This window comes from Jaculus jaculus, chromosome 8 (genome assembly GCF_020740685.1).
Source record: "Jaculus jaculus isolate mJacJac1 chromosome 8, mJacJac1.mat.Y.cur, whole genome shotgun sequence".
Taxonomy (NCBI): domain Eukaryota; kingdom Metazoa; phylum Chordata; class Mammalia; order Rodentia; family Dipodidae; genus Jaculus; species Jaculus jaculus.
The window spans coordinates 99,333,731-99,355,644 of NC_059109.1; the positions used below are offsets into that span (position 1 = coordinate 99,333,731).

The 21,914-nt window shown below is 42.5% G+C and overlaps 1 protein-coding gene across 1 annotated transcript; it reads left to right on the forward strand.

The window, feature by feature from the left end:
• The first annotated feature begins 2,470 nt into the window (after positions 1 to 2,470).
• On the forward strand, positions 2,471 to 3,080 carry LOC101596859 (60S ribosomal protein L17-like). Its single transcript, XM_045157191.1, has one exon. The coding sequence runs from the start codon at positions 2,500 to 2,502 to the stop codon at positions 3,052 to 3,054; it is 555 nt and encodes a 184-aa protein (XP_045013126.1). The 5' UTR covers positions 2,471 to 2,499; the 3' UTR covers positions 3,055 to 3,080.
• Positions 3,081 to 21,914: the final 18,834 nt, after the last annotated feature.

Consider the following 21,914-nt stretch of genomic DNA (forward strand, 5'->3'; position numbering starts at 1 on the left):
TTTGAAATGTATAGGACAGGCTGATAGGCTGGAAATTCAGATAAAGAATTGCTATTGGAAATGCACAGGACACAGCAGCAGGCTAAAAACTCAGGCAGGATTTTATGCTTTCGTTTTGAGGTAAATCCCAAGGCCAGAAAACAATGCTGTTACAGCCAGCCTTTATAGAGGGTATCTGTTTTACTTAAGTCAGCGCTTACCACTGCTAATCATATCTGCAAAATACCTGTACAGCATCTCCCCAGGCAAGGTGCTACATGGAATCAGCTCCCATTGATGGCCATGCCTGCTATGTCCTGATGAAAGTCGAGCTATCAAAGACACGCCCTCGCATTCTGGCCACAGCGATACTCGCTTTTCTTTCCTGAGGACGTCTTATCAACTTTGAGTCTAACACAGTTCCCTTCTGGCCAAATTTCTCTTCTTGGCTCCATGATTCCATTTCTGTGTTTTCTCCCATTCCTTCCTCATTACCAGCCTCTTGAGGGAGTCAGCACCAACACGATGTCTTTGAGGGGGGCTCCCTCTTCTCTTTTCCATTCAGGATCTGTCTTTTTATAGTCACTAGCTGCTGTCACTCAGGATTGGGTTCAGGTTCCCACATCAGGCACCAAGATAAAGTTTACTTTTCTGTGATGATGTGGAGTCCAGAAGAGGACAGTTTGGGGCTAGTGTGGCACCACAGGAACCAGATCCATGTCCCTCTTCACTCTGCTATCTTTAGCATGTGGCTTGGTGCCACCTTCACAGACAGCACTGCCTCCTAAGTATCACATCAACACCTGCAGTCTCTTCCCACCAACTCTTTCGGATCTAACTCATTTATTCACCAACTACCTACTGATGTGCCAATATACTTATGGATCTTGGGAGTAGAAAAGTGTTGCGGGGAGGATAACATTTTCTGTTCTTGTCCAAATAAGAACCTAAGGACCCAGATTCAGCTGCCCAGGACCCATGTAAGCCAGATGCATGAGGTAGCATATGCATCTGGAATTTGTTTGCAATAGCTGGAGGCCCTGGTGCACCTATTCTCATTCTCTCTCTCATAAATACTAAATAAAAATAAAATATTTTAATTTTTTAAAATAAAGTAAGCAAGTAAAAGCTAGGCTAGGTTAGATGGTAATAAATGTCTCACCGAAAGGAAAACAGTGATCAGCAAACAATGGGGGACAGGTGGTAATCCTGACAAGATGGTCAGAGAACTTCTTACTAAAGGCAACATCTGAGCAGGAAATTGAAGAAAATGATGGGCAAGTCATCTGGATGCCTGAGAAAGGCGATTCTAAACACAGGGAAGTCAGTGTAACAGGATATGCCAGGGTAGTTCAAGGATGAGTGAGCCTGCTAAGGGTGGAGCAGGAAAGGAGAGACTGTAGGTCAAATGAAGTTGGATCAGGCAGCTAGGGGACAGAGTCTATAGCAATTCTACAAAATTCTTCCTGATGAATTGGAGAGTTTTGACAAAGAAGTAACATCAACTGACCTATAATTTAACCACTCTACTTTGATGGCTATGTTGAGGGTGCCAGAGGCAGAAAACTACTTAGGAGGTCACTGTAGTAGCATGTAGAGGTGATGATGAGTTCAGCCAGGGTGATAGGAATGGAGGTGGTAAAACATGATGGAATACTGGGTGTTTTTAAAGTTGAATCAATAGATTTTGCTGTTGTGTGACACAAAGGAACAAAAAGTCAGGGATAAATCAAAAGATTTCTGCCTTAACTAGAAGGACAAAATTACCATTTACAAGAGGAGTGAAGTGACTGGAAGTGACACAGACTTGGGGTAAAATCTCAGGGGCCCTGTTCTAATCATGATAATATGGAATGTCTATCAAATACCCAGGGACAAAGCTGGACATGGGGTGCACACCTTTACTCCCAAGCACTCAGGAGGCAGAGGTAGGAAGATCACCATGAGTTCAAGGCCACCCTGAGACTACATAGTGAATTCCAGGTCAGACTAGGCTAGAGTGAGACCCTACCTCAAAAAAAAAAAAAAAGAAAAGAAAAGAAAAGAAAAAGAAAAAGAAAAAAATACTCAAGGACAAATATTGACTGGACAGTTGTATCTACCTATCTGAAGTTCTGGGGGGAGGTCAACCTTAGAGATATAAATTTGGAAACCACCAACAAAGAAATAATATTTAAACTTATGACACTGAATCTTATAGCAGGGGAAATAAATGACTAAAGATAAGTCTAAGAGGCTGGAGAGATGGCTCCACAGTTAAAGACCCTTGCTTGCAAAGCCTGATGGCCCAGGTTTCATTCCCCAGTACCCACGTAAGCCAAATGCACAAAGTGGCGCATGCATCTAGATTTCACTTGCAGTAGCAAGAGGCCTTAGCATGCCTGTTTATTTTTTTTTTCTCTCTCTCTCTTTCCCCCATCTCTCTCTCTCTGTCTCTCTCTCTTACAAATAGATAAATATAATATTTAAAAAAAAAATAAGAGCTCTCTTCCTGTTAGCGGCGTGAGGTGACCTGTGAAAATGGTTCGCTACTCTCTCGACCCAGAAAACCCTACAAAATCATGCAAGTCAAGGGGTTCAAATCTTCGTGTTCACTTTAAGAACACCCGTGAAACTGCTCAAGCCATCAAGGGCATGCATATCCGAAAAGCCACTAAGTATTTGAAAGACGTCACTTTAAAGAAGCAGTGTGTGCCATTCCGGCGATACAATGGTGGAGTTGGTAGGTGTGCCCAGGCTAAACAGTGGGGCTGGACACAGGGTCGGTGGTCCAAAAAGAGTGCTAAATTTCTGCTACACATGCTTAAAAATGCAGAGAGTAATGCTGAACTCAAGGGTTTAGATGTGGATTCTCTGGTCATTGAACATATCCAGGTGAACAAAGCACCCAAGATGCGCCGCCATACTTACAGAGCTCATGGTCGGATTAACCCTTACATGAGCTCTCCTTGCCACATTGAGATGATCCTCACGGAAAAGGAACAGATTGTTCCAAAACCAGAAGTGGAGGTTGCACAGAAGAAAAAGATATCCCAGAAAAAACTGAAGAAACAAAAAGTTATGGCACGGGAGTAAATTCAGCATGAAAATAAATGGAAATAAAAGGAAAAAAAAAAGAAAAGAGAAGTCTAACACTGAATCTGAGACACCCCAGGCATTAGATGTCAGGTGATGAGTAATCAGCAAAGAAGACTGAAAAAGAACAGCACACAGGAAGAGGAAAACCAGGAACAGCACGGATTTTAGAAGCCACAGGAGAGATGTGCTTCATTGTGTTGAGTGAGATGATGAAGCAGCTGACCTTTAGTTGAGCACTATCATGTTGAGCAATCTTTCTTTTTACTTTATTTTATTTTAATTTTATTTTTAAAATTTTTACTAGCATTTTCCATGATTATAAAAAAAAATCCCATGGTAATTCCCTCCCTCCCCCCCACTATCCCCTTTGAAATTCCATTCTCCATCATATTACCTCCCCATCACAATCATTGTACTTACATATATACAATATCAACCTATTAAGTACCCTCCTTCCTTCCTTTCTCTTCCCTTTATGTCTCCTTTTTAACTTACTGGCCTCTGCTACTAAGTATTTTCATTCTCATACAGAAGCCCAGTCATCTGTAGCTAGGATCCACATATGAGAGAAAACATGTGGCACTTGGCTTTCTGGGCCTGGGTTACCTCACTTAGTATAATCCTTTCCAGGTCCATCCATTTTTCTGCAAATTTCATAACTTCATTTTTCTTTACCGCTGAGTAGAACTCCATTGTATAAATGTGCCACATCTTCATTATCCACTCATCTGTTGAGGGACATCTAGGCTGGTTCCATTTCCCAGCTATTATAAACTGAGCAGCAATAAACATGGTTGAGCACGTACTTCTAAGGAAATGAGATGATTCCTTCGGATATATGCTTAGGAGTGCTATAGCTGGGTCATGTGGTAGCTCAATCTTTAGCTGTTTTAGGAACCTCCACACTGATTTCCACAATGGCTGGACCAGATTGCATTCCCACCAGCAGTGTAGAAGGGTTCTTGTTTTTCCACAACCCCGCCAACATTTATGATCATTTGTTTTCATGATGGTGCAATCTTTCTTTTAAAAAGATCTTTTTATATACTTATTTGCAAGGGGACACACAGAGAGACAGAGAGAATTAAATGGGCATACCAAGGCCTCCATCAACTGCAAAGGAATTCCACATGCATGAACCACTTGTGCATCTGGCTTTATGTGGGTATTGAGGAATTTAACCTGGGTACTTTGGCTTTGCAAGCAAGTGCCTTGTTGAGTCAGGTTCACATTGCTGGCAGAAATCACCAAACCAAGAACAGCTTTTGGGAAAAAAGGGGGTTTATTTTGGCTTACAGACTTGAAGGGAAGCTCCATGATAGCAGGGGGAAACAGTGGCTCGAGCAGAGGCTGGACATCATCCTCTGGCCAACAATAGAAACAGAAGAATGTGCCAAACACTGGCATGGGGAAACTGGCTATAATACCCATAAGCCTGCTCTCAACAATACACTCCCTACAGGAGGTGTTAATTCCCAAGTCTCCATCAGCTGGGAACCTAGCATTGAGAAGAACTAAGTTTATGTAGGACACCTGAATCAAACCACCACACGCCTTAACCACTGATCCATCTCTCCAGCCCTGGTCAATCTTTCATTGCTGTGACAAATACCTGGCATAAATCAATTTCAGAGGATAGATCTGTTTTTGACTCATGGCTTCAATCCATGGTCACCGGATTCCATTGCTTTGGGACCTATGATGAGGAAGAGCATCACAGGCAGAGAGTACATGTTGAAGCACGGCTGCTTACCTCACAGGGACCACACAGCAGAGAGAGTGACAGGAAGAGGCTGAGAATCTAAATACCCCCACAAGGCCACACAAGTCAATAATCTATCTTCCATCTACTTGGTCCCACCTCCTAAAGGTTCAACCACCTCCCAATAGCAAAACCAGATGTTAACCAAGTCTTTAGCATATGTAACTTTGGGAGACATTTAAAAAGGTGAAAGATACATTCAAATTCGAGGAGGAACCAGAGTATTGGGAGCTCTTTTGACTCTGGCAGAAGGAAGAATATTGCAGGGAAGAAAATATTGTGGGGTGAAATGCTGAGCCTCACAAGTGAAACAAAACCTAGAAAATAAAATTGAACTGGAGAGATAGCTCAGTGGTTAAGGCACTTGCCTACAAAGCCTAGACTCCAGTTCAATTCTCCAGAACCCACATAAGCCAATGCACAAAGTGGCTCGTGCATCTGGAGTTCATGTGCAGTAGCTGGAAGACCTGGTGTACTCATTCCTTATCTGTCTCCATTCCTCTCTGCTTACAAATAAATAAAATATTTTTTAAAACCCTGATGAAAACTCAGACCATGTTATCAAACTTTAGTTGTGTTTCACTTTGTAGCATCTGTTCATAGAAGAGGTATGGAATAATCCCAACTTACTGTATCTTGAGGTCTAAACTAGTCCAGTATATAACAAATACAAAAACAAGTGAAAGAGGTAGGAGGAACACTGTGAGCTCAAGGCCACCCTGAGGCTACGTAGTGAATTCCAGGTTAGCCTAGGCTAGAGTGAGACCCTACCTCAAAAAAAAAAAATAAATAAATAAAATAAAATAAAATAATAAAACCAAAAGGAAAACCTGTGGTGTTTTGAATTAGGTGTCCCTTAACCATAAACTTGTGTGTTCTGAATGCTTGGTCCCCAGCACATGGAGATTTGGGAGGTGGAGCCTTGTTGGAGGACATGTGTTTCTGAGGCGTGGATCCTGGGTTTTATTAGCCCCTTGCTTGCTAATGTTAGTTTGGCTCACTGTCCGGCCACTGTGTTGCACCTGCTGTGGCAGAGGTGGTGTCCAGCCTCTGCTCATGCCATGCTTCCCCTGCCATCATAGAGCTTCCTCTGGAGACTGTAAGCCAAAACAAACAAGCAAACAAACAAACAAACAAAAAAAAAAACACCTTTCTTCTGGTCAGCTGCTTTGTCCCACCGCAGCAATGAGAAGGCAACTGCAACACAAAAGCAAAATGTCAGCGCACAGACGCAAACACCGCCTGACACTGGAGAAAGAACCCAGGGCTAGCCTTGTCAAAGTGAGCGCCTGTAGGCTGAGGTGGAGGGGGAGATGATTCTGCCCTGCTGGGGACAGTAGAGAAGCATTCCTTCTGCAGACCCCAAAGCTCCCCACTTCTCCACTCCACTGACTAAGCACGCAACAACTTAGAGATCTAGGACAGCCACCCATGGGAGCCGGCCTGTACTTAAACTTAGAAGACACAAAATTACATAATCAAAGACTGGGAGGAACGCAGCCCGAACCCTGGTAGGAGGAGACTATCCAAGGGTAAAGGTGCAGGCGCAGCCCCTCTGGGTCCAGGACCCTGAAACCCGCGCGTGGAAAGCATCACGAGCTCTGTGTTCCAGGGGTGCCCAGTGCTGAGGCCTGGGAAACGCCTGCAGAAGTGCTGTCTCCTATTCAGAAATTAAACTCAGCAGGGAAGACAGGCAGAAAGTAGCAGGCATCCAGCCCATTCCAGTCTAACCGGTTTGAACTCCGGAGAGTCACAGCATGCAGTCCGGTCCGTCTAACCTGTTTGAATTCTGAGTCACAAGCAGTACTCCTTCCAGCAGCAGAGCAGGAGCCAAAGGACAGCTCAGAGGGTTAGAGAGGGACACACCCGGCAAGGTGGCCCTGTCCCTAGTCCTTCCTTTTATTTAATTGTAATCTTCTTTATCTTTAATAATCTTTAAACTCCATTTATCCTAATACTATCCTGACTGTTTTGTTTCCTAACCTTACAGGTGACTTAACTGAAGTACCTTCTCACTTTTTACTGCATTAAAAGTACTGGGTTATTAAATCATTGTTCTTGTTCCTGCGGTCTTCTTCTTCCCTCTAATTAGCCATGGGGATCAAAAGTCCAAGTGAAGACTACTCTCTAATAAGACTCACAGAAAAAAAAAAAAAAAAAGGATCTATCCCGACAGATGTGCAAGTCACAACATAGAAGCACGAAAACAATGAAAAAGCAAGCCAACATGATATCCCTAAAGCCCAGAACTCCTCAGTAACTGTAAACAAAGATAATAACTGAAATGCAATGAAAAACTAATCAAAATACTTCTCTAAAGGGCTTAACGGGCTGAGGAGAGGGCTCCTTGGTTAAAGGCATTTGTAGGCCAGCCAGGGTTCTATTCCCCAGTACCCACAAAAAGTTAGATGCACAAAGTGGCACGTGTGTGTGGCATTTGTTTGCAGTGACATGAGGCCCTGGCACACCCATGTTTTTCTCTTTCTTCCTCACTCTTCAAATAAATAAACCCAATTAAAGTGCATGCCTTTAATCCCAGCACTTGGGAGGCAGAGGTAGGTGGATCACCATGAGTTCAAGGCCACTCTGAGACTACATAGTGAATTCTAGGTCAGCTTGGGCTAGAATGAGACCCTACCTCAAAAAATAAAAATAAACAAATAAATAAAAAGGTTTAACAACTTCAAAAAGTATTCAAACAGATGAATGAAGTCAGGAAATCAATTCAGGACTTACTTTTTTTTTAAGCCAGAAATGTGCATGAGAAATTCAACAATATGGAGAAGAATTCAGGAAGTAAATTGAGATTTTTTAAAAATGAACCAAACTACAATGTTGGAACCAATAAAAAAAACTCAGAGAAAAAAAGATCATCAACCAAGATCAAGGAGAAGAAAAGAAGTGTAACAGGGTTTGGGGGTTTCAGGAAAAGTTCATAAACTCCAAACCCTGAGTTTGTATTCAGGATTGTTTTTTGTTTTTTTTTGTTTGTTTGTTTTCTTATTCTAGCCCATGGTTACCTGGAATTCATTTACCTTTGCCTCCCTAGGATTAAAGGTATGCACTGAAAGACCCAGAAATTAAATTAACACCATGAAGGGATTCAGTAAAGGTTTTCCATTTAGGCAGAAGGCAATCACCCCAACATACGGTTAGGAAAGGTGCCCACCCAAAGGCCGGAGTCACCCCTAGCCTAGACATGCCCAGGACATGCCTGAGGCCTGTCCTCTCTGCTCTTTCTGCCCCAGCCAATCACCTGGGGTTCCCCTAGCTCCCACCTCCGTCCTGCCCCCAATTTTGCCCACCAAAATCCCAAGCCAATCAGAAAAATACTGTTTAAATCAACCAATCATGTACCCATCCCCTTCTTCTATGTTCAAATCCCTATAAAAACCCTACCCTCCCTCTACTGGGGGCTCTTGCATGGATCCACTGCCTTGATGAAGTCAAGGGACGGAGCTTAAGCTTGAATTTAAAAAAAGCTCCTTGCCCTTGCATACGTGTTTGGTTCTCCTTGGTGGTCACTGGGGGTGCCAAGAACTGGGCATAACATGCACCACCACACCCAGCTTTTGTATTTGTGGAGTTTTTTGTTTCTTTCTTTCTTTTTTTTTTTTTTTTTTGTTTGGTTGGCTGGTTTTTCGAGGCAGGTTTTTACTCTAGCCCAGGCTGACCTGGAATGCACTACATAGTCTCAGAGTAGCCTGGAACTCACAGCAATCCTCCTACCTCTGCCTCCCAAGTGCTGGGATTAAAGGCGCCATTGCAAAGGAACTCCAGACACATGTGCATCTGACTTATGTGGACCCTGGGGAATCAAACCTGGGTCCTTTGGCTTTGCAGGCAAGCGCCTTAACTGGTAACCCATCTCTCTAGCCCTTTATATCTATATTTTTAAAAATACTTTATTTATTTTTTTTTATGGGGGGGGAGAGAGAAAGGAACACATAGAAAGAGAATGGACACATCAGAGCCTCCAGCAGCTGCAAATGAATTTCAAGCACATGTGCCACCTTGTGCATCTGGCTTAGGTGAGTCCCAGGGAGTTGAACCTGGGTCTTTTGTCATTGCAGGCAAACACACCTTAATGGCTAAGCCATCTCTCCAGCCCTTTTTTTTTTTTTTTTTTTTTGGCTTTTTTTGCTTTTTCAAGGTAAGGTTTCAGTCTATCTCAGGCTGATCTGGTATTCATTATGTAGTCTCAGAGTGGCCTTGAACTCATGGCAATCCTCCTACCTCTGCCTCCAGAGTCGTACTGGGATTAAAGGCAAGCACCACCATTCCCAGCTACATCTGTTCTTTTAATATTTTATTTTTATTTATTTGAGGAGGGAGAGAGAAAAAGGTAGATAGAGAATGGGCATGTCAGGGCCTCCAGCAGCTGCAAACTAATTCCAGGCAACTGTGCCACCTTGTGTACCTGGTTTAGGTGGGTCCTGGGGAGTTGAACCTGGGTTCTTTGGCTTTGCAGGTAAACACCTTACTGGCTAAGCCATCTCTCCAGCCTTTTAAAAATTTTTATTATTTTTATTTATTTATTTATTTATTTATTTCAAGGTAGCATCTCCCTCTAGCTCAGGCTGACCTAGAATTCACTATGTAGTCTCAGGGTGGCCTTGAACTCATGGTGATCCTCCTACCTCTGCCTCCCAAGTGCTGGGATTAAAGACGTTTGCCACCACACCCAGCAAATATTTTATTTTTATTTATTTATTTGAGAGAGAGAGGGTGGGAGAGAGAGAAAGAGGCAGATAGAGCATGCCTTTATATCTGTTTTTAACAAAGAATTGGAATAAACAGATGGAGAAGGACCATTTATAAACTATTACATTTATTTAGGGAAGTAAGGGGAATGAGGGAAAGTCTGAGAAATGAATAATGCATCAACCATGAGGTGAACATGGGCCTGGGGAAAAAACATGAAAAGGGATTTTCTAAGAAGGCTTGCAGTTTAAATTAAATTAGCTTTAGAGAGGAAAAGAGAAGAAAAGTACAGAAAGCTCCTACCATGTGGACAGCAGGAGGGGCTAGGGAGCCCAGTGGGAATAGGGGTATCTCCCCATCTCAGCCCAGTAGGGCCCAGATGAAGGGGCACTTATCAGAGCAATGACCTAGAAGTTCAGGGAAGGTGACCCCCCCACACACACACACACAAAGGGCCTTGCCCACCTGGTAAGGATTTATTTATAATCTTGTGGTGGGCCTTACCCTCAGGCTCAGGTGAGTCTGAGAGAGAGCTGATTGGTCTAGGCTAGGGGCTGGCTCTGGAGTAGGGACAAGAGAGCTGATTGGATAGGCTGGATCAGAAGCTGAACTCTGGTTCTGGGGAAGCCTGCAGACCAAAAAAAAGAAAAGAAAAGAATAAATCTCCTAGAAGAATACATCAATGCCTGAGAGCTAGCAAAGAATTAAACACACCCAGCTCTGTATGTCAGCGAACCCCTCAGATGAGTAAGGGAGAAAGAAAAGAACAAATAGAATAGGACCCTGCCAGGAAAACTATCAACAAGATTACAGAATAGTGAATGGCTCTCAGCGATAACTGTAAAGAGTTTCTACTCTCCAGTTCAAAGACACAGAGCAGCTAACTGGTTCAAAACACAAGATCCAGTCATTTGTTGCTCACAAGAGACACACTTCATTGGAGAAGACACTGATAGAAAGTCAAAGGATGAAATACAACACAGATGCAAACTGGAAGAGGAACCAGGCAGGAATAGACATTCTGACAAAGCAGACTAAAAGATAAAATCAATCAAAAGAGATACATAAAGTCACTATATGTTAACAAAGAGAAAAGTCCACCAGGAAGATAGCTTTGTTATAAATATAAATGCACCAAATGTGGGTATACCTAACTTCATTTAAAAAACAAAAAACACTTCTGAGGGGCTGGAGAGATGGCTTGGCAGTTAAGGCACTTGCCTGCAAAGCCAAAGGACCCAGTTTAATTCCCCAGGACCATAAGCCAGATGCACAGGTGGCACATGTGTCTGGACTTCATTTGCAGTGGACTCGAGGCCCTGGCATGCCCATTCTCTCTCTCTCTCTCTTCTTTATCTGCCTCTCTCTCTTAAATAAATAAATAAATAATTTTCTCTCTCATAAAAAATTTTTAGAAAAAGAAAGGGCTGGAGAGATGTCTTAGCAGTTAAGGCACTTGCCTGTGAAGCCTTAAGACCCAGGTTTGACTCCCCAGAACCCACATAAGCCAGACACACAAGGTGACACATGTGTATAAGGTCACACATGTGCACAAGGAGGCACATGCATCTGGAGTTTGATTACAGTAGCTAGAGGCCCTGGTGCACCAATTCTCTCCCTCTGTCTCTCTTTTTTTTTTTTTTTAATTTTTAAAAAAATTAAAAAACAAATACTCCTGGGGGCCAGAGGGATTCCTCAGTAGTTAAGGCACTGGCCTGCAAGGCATAACAGCCTGAGTTCAATTCCCCAGTAACCACATAAAGCCAGATGCACAGGGTGGCACATGCATCTGCAGTTCATTTGCAGCAGCTAGAGGCCCTGGTGCACCCATAATTTCGCTCACATACTCTTTCTCTCACTGTCTCTCTTTGTGGGATATGGTGAAGCACGCCTTTAATCCCAGCTCTCAGGCGGCTGAGGTAGGAGGATCACTGTGAGTTTGAGGCCAGCCTGAGACTACATAGTGAATTCCAGGTCAGCCTGAGCTAGAGTGAGACTCTACCTCAAAAAAATAAAAAATAAAATAAAAAGGTGCTTGCCTGAATACTCCAGACCATGAAAAAAATTTAATTTTGTTGAGAGTTGAAAAAACTGTAAGAAAGCAAAGTACTTCTATATTAAAGTATTTTTGTTGTTTTTGTGTGTATCTTTTGAGGTAGGGTCTCATTCTAGCCCAGGCTGACCTGGAACCCAGAATAGCCTCAAATTTATGGTAATCCTCCTACCTCAGCCTTCAAGTGCTGGGATTAAAGGCATACACCACCACACATGGATTTTGGAAGTTTGATTTTTGTATGTACATGTGTTTATTATTTTTTTATGACAAGGGATACCCCAATAATTCATTTAATTAACTTGAAAATTATTACATTAAAAGGTAGTAAGACAATGCAGAGCATATATATTTACATATCCAGATCCCTCTCGATAAACGTGTTTTTTATTTGTTTGTTTGTTTATTTGTTCTGTTTTATTATTTTCAAATAGGGTCTCCCTCTGTAGCCAAGGCTGGCCTTGAATTTACAATCCTCCTATTGAAGCCTCCACAGTGCTAGGATCACAAGCATGTTAAGCTTGTATTTTTTCAATTTATTTATTTATTTGACAGACAAAGAGAGAGAGAAAGAATGGGCATGCCAGGACCTCCAGCCACTGCAAACCCCAGATGCATGTGCCCCCCTTGTGTATCTGGCTAACATGGGTCCTGGGGAATTGAACCAGGGTTCTTTGACTTTGCAGGCAAATGCCTTAACCACTATGCTATCCCTCCAGCCCAAACTTATATTTTTTAATAACCAGGAAAAATGCACTGAAGTGATTTCAGAATGGTCCAGGCCCATTGGTGTCCTGGCCCAGAGCCCAGCCTGGCCCCTTGGCAGCCAGTAAGCTGGTACCATACCCGCAGTTGCTTCTGTGGCTACCAGCGTCACCTTGGCTACCTGCAGGTACCCTCCTTCCACAGTCTGGTGGGTGGGGACAGCTCCATTCCCATTAAGTTGCAACACTGCTTAATATAAGATGAGCAGAGAAGCCAAGGGCAGTAAACAAGAAGGCCGCTGCTCAACCCACCCCACATCTCTCTGTCAATGTGTCCCTCACAGTTTCTCTCTCTGAAGGAATTTGAGATAAGCTTCCTGCCTCTGAGGGAAAGGGCAGGTGTTGCTCCTCCCTTCCACCTATACAGTATTCCAGACAACTGGTTCCTTCCCTCCTCAGGAGGCTTATCTGGGTCACTGCTCTTCAACTTTCCTTCAGTGTATTCTAGTCTTTGCCCTGAGCCCATATCTCTGTTCCAACATGGCTTCTGTCTTGCTTGTGGGAAGTCCATTCATACTCAAGGGGCTATGGGAGGGTGATCGGCCATGACCTGGCAGAGTGATGAAAACATTACATCAATTTCAGATTGTAGACTGGCATGGTGGCTCACACCTTTAATCCTGGCACTTAGTAGGGAGAAGTAGAATTGCTGTGAGTTAGAGGCCACCCTGAAACTACATAGTGAATTCCAGGTCAGCCTGGGCTAGAGCAAGACCCTACCTCAAAAACAAACAAATAATTTAATTAAGTTAAAAATAAAAATTTCACATTGAGTGCTTTCTTTTAGGTGCCTTCCCAGAGATCCTTGCATGTGTCACAGTGCCCTTAGCTTGCTTTCTTGTTTTAAAGACTAGTTTGTTGTGTACACTGCTTGGGAGATGCTATCCTGGAACTCACAATTGCCTCCCTAGTGCTGGGATTGAAAGGGTATGCCATTGCACCCAGCTTTTCTTTGGAGGCAGATCTTGTAATGTGGTCCAGGCTGACCTGGCTGGGCTTATGATCTTCAGGCCTCAGCCTTCTGAGTACCCCTTAGCTGTTTCAGTAACCTGACACAGAGAGACACTTACCACATGATTTATTTCATAAGTAGAATCTATAAAAACTGATTTCATGGAAAGAGAAAATAGAATAGTGGTGACCAGAGGCTGGGGAGGGTAAGGAGGGAATAGGGAAAGATTACAAGCACAAAGTCACAGCTAGATGAGGCAAGGAAGTTCTGAAAGTCCTGATGCTTTGTTACATAGATAGGCAATTATAGTTGACTGTGTGGCATTGTGCATTTCAAAATTCCTAAAGAATTTTACATGTTCTCACCATAAAGAAATGATAGGCATTCGAGATGGCAGGTAAGCCAAATATTCTGATTATTATTTCAGCACATACATAATATATACTATATGTCACTGCATCCCATTTCATATGCAATTGTATATCAACTAAAACTAAAAAACAAAGAGTGAAGAAAGAATGTATGGCCTGGGCCTTTCCTTATTTTTTTTATTAATCTTCCTTGCCATATGCCCATCATTACTCCAAACTGTATGTGTATGCATGCATGAGTATACACACACACACACACACACACACACACATGGCCAACCAGCAGGGTTGCTTTGTTGATAAATATATTACACAGGATAAGACAGCTGAAAGCAGGCTCAAGCTATTCACTAGTTTTCCATAATTGGTTTCATCAACCTTTTTTGTTGGGTATTAATTTTAGTATATTGTGTTTTCTTTCAAAAGATAAGGCTGGGGAAAATAAACTAATGCTGACTGTATTTCACAAGACATAAGAACTCAACTCAAAAGGGCCTCAGTCTAAATTTTCTCTTAAATCAGTTGATACTCCTGATTCTTTTTAAAATATATTTATTTATGTATTTATTTATTTTTCAGGGTAGGGTTTCACTCTAGTACAGACTGACCTGGAATTCACTATATAGTCTTAGGGTGGCCTCAAACTCTCGGTGATCCTCTTACTTCTGCCTCCTGAATTCTGGGATCAAAGGAGTACACTACCATGCCTGGCTTTTTTTTTTTTTTTTTTTTTTTTTTTAGTTTTTTGAGGTAGTCTCACTCTGGTCCAGGATGACCTGGAATTAACTATGTAGTCTCAGGGTGGCCTCAAACTCATGGCAGTTCTCCTACCTCTGCCTCCCAAGTGCTGGGATTAAAGGCATGCACCACGATGCCTGGCTTACTCCAAATTCTTTATTATTATTAATTTTTACTGATTTTATTTATTTGATGGCTAGAAAGAGGGATACAGAGAGAGGGAGAGAGAATGGGTGTGCTAGGGGCCTTCAGCCACTGCAAATGAACTCCAGACACATGTGCCACCTTGTGCATCTGGCTTACATGGGTCCTGGGGAATTGAACCTGGGTCCTTTGGCCTCATAGGCAAATGCCTTAACCACTAAGCAATCTCTCCAGCTCTTACTCTAGATTCTTAACATCTCTGCAGAATGACCAGTTTCCTTCATTCACAGAGATGGGGATTATTTTTTAACTAAACAAGGAAAATATTTATTTTCCTTTTAAAAAAATTCCTAAAGGGAACATATTTCCATTTCATTAATTTTTATGGCTGGTAAAATATTTTAATTATATTAGGCAAAAAGAACCCAGACTAAGTATGAAATTCAAACCTTGTGAAATGTCTTCCTGGCCAGAAAGATAAAACCACCAGCCCAGAGAAGTTTCTGATTCCAGAAAAACCCAGCAGAACATCTGTGTGCCAGGCAGGGGAGCTCAGAATCCAGGCCTCCCTCTTGGCCCTTTCTTCTCCAACAGTCTGGAAGGAGACTAGCAGTTTATTTGTTAAATAAGCTCTTCTTGTTTCTTGTAACCATGGCATCTGGTTTAGTGAAGTGCTTCTTAGGTCAGGCTGCTGCTGAGCCAATATTTATCATTTTAGAAATTTCCATGAGTCATAAATGAAACCCGCTGTACCTTCTATGGGCGTTTCTTTTCCTTGAGTTATTTAAAAAGAAAAGGAATAAATGCTGAACTTATATTACAACACTTGGACTCTATTAAAGCATATGCCCTCTTCTGCTTGGAGTGCCCTTCTCTGAGCTCTCAGGTGGGCTCTCTGCTGTCAGATGTGCCCTTCCTGCCAGATAGTCCAAAAGTCCCTATGCAGGGCCAGGTCTGGGTTGGGCAAGAAAGGAAGTGTTAGAGGTTGACAGGGAGGAAGTGACTCACTGGCTCAAGGGGCAGGAGGGACAGCTTTCCACAGCATGGGAACAAAAATGAATAAGTGATTCCTTTCACCTCCAGCATAGAAAAGCTCAGGAAGGGACCACCTCTGAATGACTGGGCCCGAATTTATTGACCATGAGCCTCTCTCATAATGCCTGCAAATAGGTAAATAAGTGGGATCATCCTAATGGCAGGATATAACAGTTGACCCCATTTGCATATCATGAGAGTATGTGAGGCTAATGGGATTTGGTCCCTTGGTGCCAATTAATTCTTTTTCCAGGTGTGGCTAGCCAAGGGAACACTGTTACTACAGTCTGGACACTACAGCAATTGAAAGTCACCGTGTCTAGTTCCCAAATCCAAAATTCAAGGGTCTTAGTATAGCTAGAATAAATACTCCGCAAGACTGTGCCAAGTTCTCAGTCTATTTTTATTTCTTCACTTATTTTTGGTGATACAGCCCAGGATCTCACATAAACTCTTCTACTTAGCTTTACCTCACCTGCCCCTCCCCCCAAATCCTCCACATCATACCAGCATTACCTCTTACAGCCCAAAGTGTTAACATTATCAACGTCTTCAGTTTCTAATTAGGGCAAGGAAGTTCAAAGAGGTGAACCATGCAGATGTCACATGGCTGGGCCAGCAGGATAAGGCAAGACTAGGACTTGACTTGTGACATCCAGTCTCAAATACTAGAGTCTGTATGATAAAAAGAAAACACTTAGGTGGAAAGGTATTCAAGTATTCCATGACAACCCTTGCTCTTTGTTTCTGGTGAAGGTGTCTTTCATGGGAACTGTTTCCTCACTGGGAAGTCTGGGTTTCATCCGGGTTCCCTTGGCTGAGTCATTATGTGGCTTCACCCTTCCATGCCCAGAAGAAAAATCAAGGCAGTAAACCACAGTGACCCTTATGTGAAGAAAAACAGCAAGCCCCTGTTCATTCCTCTCTCTCTCTGTATGTTGGCCCATGCTGTTTAATTTTTTGGTAGGAAGATTTGTGTTCTCTTTCTCCAAACTTCAACCTCTGAGTGAACTCTGTAGCATCTTCTTGATATTCCTACTGACCAATATAAAGGGGAAGCCAAGTGGTTAAAACTTACAGCTTTCCTATGTGGATGACTCAGTCTCTAAAGATATATTGACAGACTGGAGAGACGGCTCAGGAGTTAAGGTGCTTGCTTGCAAAGCCTACTGACCCAGGTTTGATTCCCCAGTACCCATGTAAAGTCAGATGTAAAAGTGGCACATGCATTTGGAGTTCCAGCTGCAACAGCTGTAGGCCCTGGTGTGCCCATTCTCTCCTCTGTCTCTCTCTCTCTATTTCCCTACCCCCTCTGCTTGCAAAAAAACAGACACATTTATTTTGCCTTGATCTGCTTTCTCCCATGACCTTCTTATGACAAGGTCCATGACTCATTCATCTCCATGCTCCTGGCTAGCAAGGCCACAGCAGACACATATGGTGAAGAAAGGGAAGGTCACATGGTAATAATAGACAATGGGAATATGAAAACAGTCTTACAAAAAAAACAACCAGGGTACTCAGATTCCTACATAATATGTTATTAGACTGGACACAAGATATTTTTGTTTTGGTAGGTCAAAGATAGTTATATTTAGGTTTTTTGTTTGTCTTGTTTTTGTTTTTTTAAGGAAGGGTCTCACTCTAGCCCAGGCTGATCTATTAGTTCATAGGTCAGCTATCACTATGTAGTCTCAGGGTAGCCTTGAACTCACAGTGATCCTCCTACCTCTGCCTCCTGAGTGCTGGGATCAAGGGTGTGTGCCACGACACCCAACCAGTTTTTCTTTATTGAGACAAGAAGTTATTATGAGGCGAGCCTCAAGCTTGCAATCCTCCTGTCTCATCCTTCTGAGTGCCAGCTCATCCCATCCAAAGACAGTTGAATATACTAAGAAAAACTTGTTCCATTTAATATAATAAAAATATAACTACAGCTGGGCATGGTGGTGCATGCCTTTAATCCCAGCACTCAGGAAGCCAAGGTAGGAGGATCGCCATGTGTTCGAGGCCAGCCTGAGACTGCATAGTGAATTGCAGGTCAGCCTGGGCTGGAGGGAGACCCTACCACGAAAAACAAAACAAACAAAAAAACTACAGAAAACAACACATTTTTTCCTATATACAGAATCTATACTCTCTCTTTCTCATATGTGTGTGTGTGTGTATGTGTGTGATTTGAGTGGGATGAAAGGGGTTCCACAGGAATGGATAATATGGGACAAAGAAAGACGATAGGTGAATATAAACAAGGTACAATGTATGTATGAAAATGTTATAATATAATGAAACCCATTGTTTTGTATGCTAACTAAAAACTTTTAAAAGAAATTATGTTTAACTTGCTTGCCCTCCAGAACTAGATGGTAAGACCCTATTGCCGAAGATTCCATAAGCTTCAGTTACAGGATGCTGAGAAGTCAAGCAGGAACTGAGTTGGAAGCCTCTTTTCTGTTGGATAGCTGTCATAGTGCTGGAAGGCACTATGCAGGCCACTGTGGAGAAAATCAATCAAGTTTTACTCAGTAGTAGACTCTGCAAGCCACACAATCAACTAGCCAGGCAGGATGGGCCACTGGCGTAATAGTGGTACTACTGTCATAGGTGTAACAACTACTTTTTGAATTTGAGACTTGTGCCACAGGAAAGAATTCATGCCTGGTATAGAGTTAGCTTCTCATTGATGGGACAAAGCATTTATTTCAAGCTTACAGCTTCAAGAGGAAGCTTCATCATGGTAAAGAAAAGCAAGTGGTTCACATCCACAGCAGAGAGAGCAGTCAGCGCCAGCTGTCTGAATATCCAGCAGGACTAGATTCAAGGTCCAAGCCCACCTCCTCCAGCAGGGTTTCACCCACCAGGGACTAAATAGGAAGCTTAAAGACAAACAATTGGAGTTATGGGAGACATTTACATTCAAGCCTCCACCCCTCATACTGAAAACCTAGTCAAAAGCTTATGACTACCATTATTGCTTAGCTAAATAGATATGTTGTGCCATTACATTGCTCTCTAAATATTTATGGGGATGCTCTCATAATATGCTCTTGGTCAGAGAAGCTTCTTTTTGCAGATGGTGATGACTACCAAGAAGACTCAAAACTCACCAAAGTGCTGAATGTAAGTGACTAAAGTGCCCAGTAGTAAATGAGACATCTATATTGTGCCCCCCCACTAAGGCTCCAGGAACATTGTAGAAGAGGGGACAGAAAAAATGTCAGAGCAGAGGAAGGGGAGGTGAGCCATGGAATGTGGTCTTCAACTTTGACATGTCTGTTGCACCCATGAACTCACATTGACTGTGGTGACCTGCACAAGACCTGTATGACATTACATCATGGCTGGTAGAGAAGGGCAAAAAATAAATAAATAAGTAAAATAATAAAATAAAAGACATCAAAGCCAGGCATGATGGTGTATACCTTTAATTCCAGCACTTGGGAGGCAGAGATAGAAGGATCACTGTGAGTTTGAGGTCACCCTGAGACTTCAGGTCAGCCTGGGCTACAGCAAGACCCCACCTCGGCAAACAAAACAAAACAAAAAAGAACTAGTTGGAAAGAAAGGTTTAGTGGAAGAGGGTACAGAGAAGAGGGTCAAGAGAAGGTAACGGGAGGGGATTTGATCAAAATGCTTTTTTTTTTTGTTTGTTTTTTGTTTTTTGAGGTAGGGTCTCACTCTAGCCCAGGCTGACCTGGAATTCACTATGTAGTCTCAGGGTGGCCTTAAACTCATGGCAATCCTCTTACCTCTGCCTCCCAAGTGCTGGGATTAAAGGTGTGCACCACCACACCTGCCCACAATACTTTGTGTGTGTGTGTGTGTGTGTGTGTGTGTGTGTGTATGAAAATTATCAATTAAAAGAGCTATGCTTTAAAATAATACGGGAGGGGCTGAAGAAATGGCTTAGCAGTTAAGGCATTTGTCTGCAAAGCCAAAGGACCCAGGTTTGATTCCCCAGGACCCACATAAGCCAGATACACAAGGTGGTGCATACATCTGGAATTCATTTGTAGTGGCTAGATGCCCTGGTGTGCCCATTCTCTCTAGCTCTCCCTTCCTCATCTTCTTTCTGACTCTCTCTCTCTCTCACTCAAATAAATAAATAAAAATAATTTATTTTTATAATAATAATATAATAATATATTTGAGAGAGAGACAGAGACAGAGAGAAAGGGAAAGAATGGCCACGCCAGGGCCACGCCAGGGTCTCTAGCCACTGCATATGAACTCCAGATGCATGTGCCCCCTTGTGCATCTGGCTTACATGGGTCCTGGAGAATCAAACTGGGATCATTTGGCTTTGCAGGCAAATGCCTTAATCACTAAGCCATCTCTCCAGCCCTAAAAATAAAAATATTTTAAAAAATAAAATAAAATAAAAATAAAATAGGGGCTGGAAAGATGGCTCAGCAGTTTAAGGTGCTTGCCTACAGAGTCTAATAACATGAATTTGATTCCCCAGTACCCACATACAGTCAGACGCTTGTGCCCTCGTATGCCTATTCTCTCTCCCTGTCTTTCTCTGCTTGCAAATTAATAAAAACAAATTTAAAAATAATACAATTATAAATACATTATTCAACCCTGAATCTATTAAGTCAATTTTTCATCAGTTCTCCCAGATTTCCTCACCATAGCCTGTGCAGAATTACTGTTTAGCCTCAACTGGGTCCACTCACCCTGGCTTACAGGCCCTAGCCACACTCTTCCTACAGTGTTCTCCCCCACAGATCTTCACATAGCTGGGTTCTCCTTGGCATTTAAGACTCATTAAATTCCACCTTTGCAAAAGACTTCTCTGAGTACCAGTTTAAGCAGTGCCCTCCTCAACCCAGTCACCCTTCACACCCATTTTTGTCAATGGAGCACTCACCACTCACAACCCCTTACTTTTTGGTATTGTTTATTGGCCTTGAACACATTAAACTTAAACTCCAGGACAACAGACAGAGTAGGCACACCATAGGTAGCAATGTAGAAATAGTAAATGCTGTAATTCATGTTTAAAAATCAGTGAAGAGCTAGAGAGATGGCTTGGCAGTTAAGGTATTGGGCTGTGAAGCCTAAGGACCCAGGTTCAATTCTCCAGGATCCACATAAGCCAAATGTGCAATGTAGAGCATTTTTTATCTGGTCCCCCCTCTCTCCCAAAAATAATAATAATTTTTAAAAAAGCAGTGGAGCTGGGTGTGGTGGTGCATGCCTTTAATTCCAGCACTCAGGAGGCAGAGGTAGGAAGATTGCCATGAGTTTGAGGCCACCCTGACATTACACAGTGAATTCCCGGTCAGCGTGAGCTAGAGTGAGACCATACCTCATAAAACAAAAAACAAAACAACAACCTGAAAAGCAGTGGAGGGCTGAAGAGATGCTTAGTGGTTAAGGCATTTGCCTGAGAAGCCTAAGGACCCAGGTTTGATTCCCCAGTACCCATGTAAGCCAAATACACAAGGTGGGGCCCATGCATCTAGAATTCGTTTGCAGTGGCTAGAAGCCCTGGCATGCCCATTTTCTCTCTCTTCCTGCCTCTTTCTCCCTCTCTTCTTCAAATAAATATATATTTTTAAAGCAATGAAATTATACTTGCAGGCATTGTTTCTTCAAACATTTGTTTTTCTAACTTTACTGTTAAGTTCCTTTATATAGAAGTTGGCCCTTTTTCTCTTTGTCCTCCTCATGCCTTGAACTTTCATTCTTTGCATCTCTTTATGCTTTTTGACACTTTCCAAGTTAATCCTTGGCCTCATCTTTTGACTCGCATCCTTATTTGGGGGCATGTACTGTCTGTTTTCCAGCCTATTTTCTGAATCTTTTAGTTATATAGTATTTCATGTTATTAATATCTCCAACTTTTCCATAACTGGTAGTTCTTGTGTCTGGTTTCCAAATGTTTTCCCACTGCTTTTGAGAATGTTCACTATGCTCATGTTAATTTTCCATCCTGCTTCTTCTGCTTGAGTTTGTTCAGTCTTTCACAGTGCCTGAGTTCTTCTTCTATTCCATTGGTCTACCTAGACTTGTACAAAATTTCTGGGAAGGGATGAGAAATGGTGCTCTCCTGGAGAAGTTAAGGAGACAGGTGAAGATGCACCAGGCTGGAGAGTCACAGATGTTGGAGCCTGGCCTCAGTCATCCACCTTGTTTAGGAAGCTGTGATAATTAATCTTGATTTTAAACTTAGTATGATTTTGAATCACCATGGAAACAAATCTCTGTGTATGTTTGTGAGGAAGTTTCTAAATTAGGTTTAGGCCCACCTAAACATGGGTATCATTACACCATGGCTTAAGATCACAGTCTGAATTAAAAAAGAAGGCTGGAGAGATGACTT

Coding starts and splice junctions, on each gene's coding strand:
- LOC101596859 (XM_045157191.1), top strand. CDS start 2,500: ATGGTTCGCTACTCTCTCGACCCAGAAAACCCTACAAAATCATGCAAG.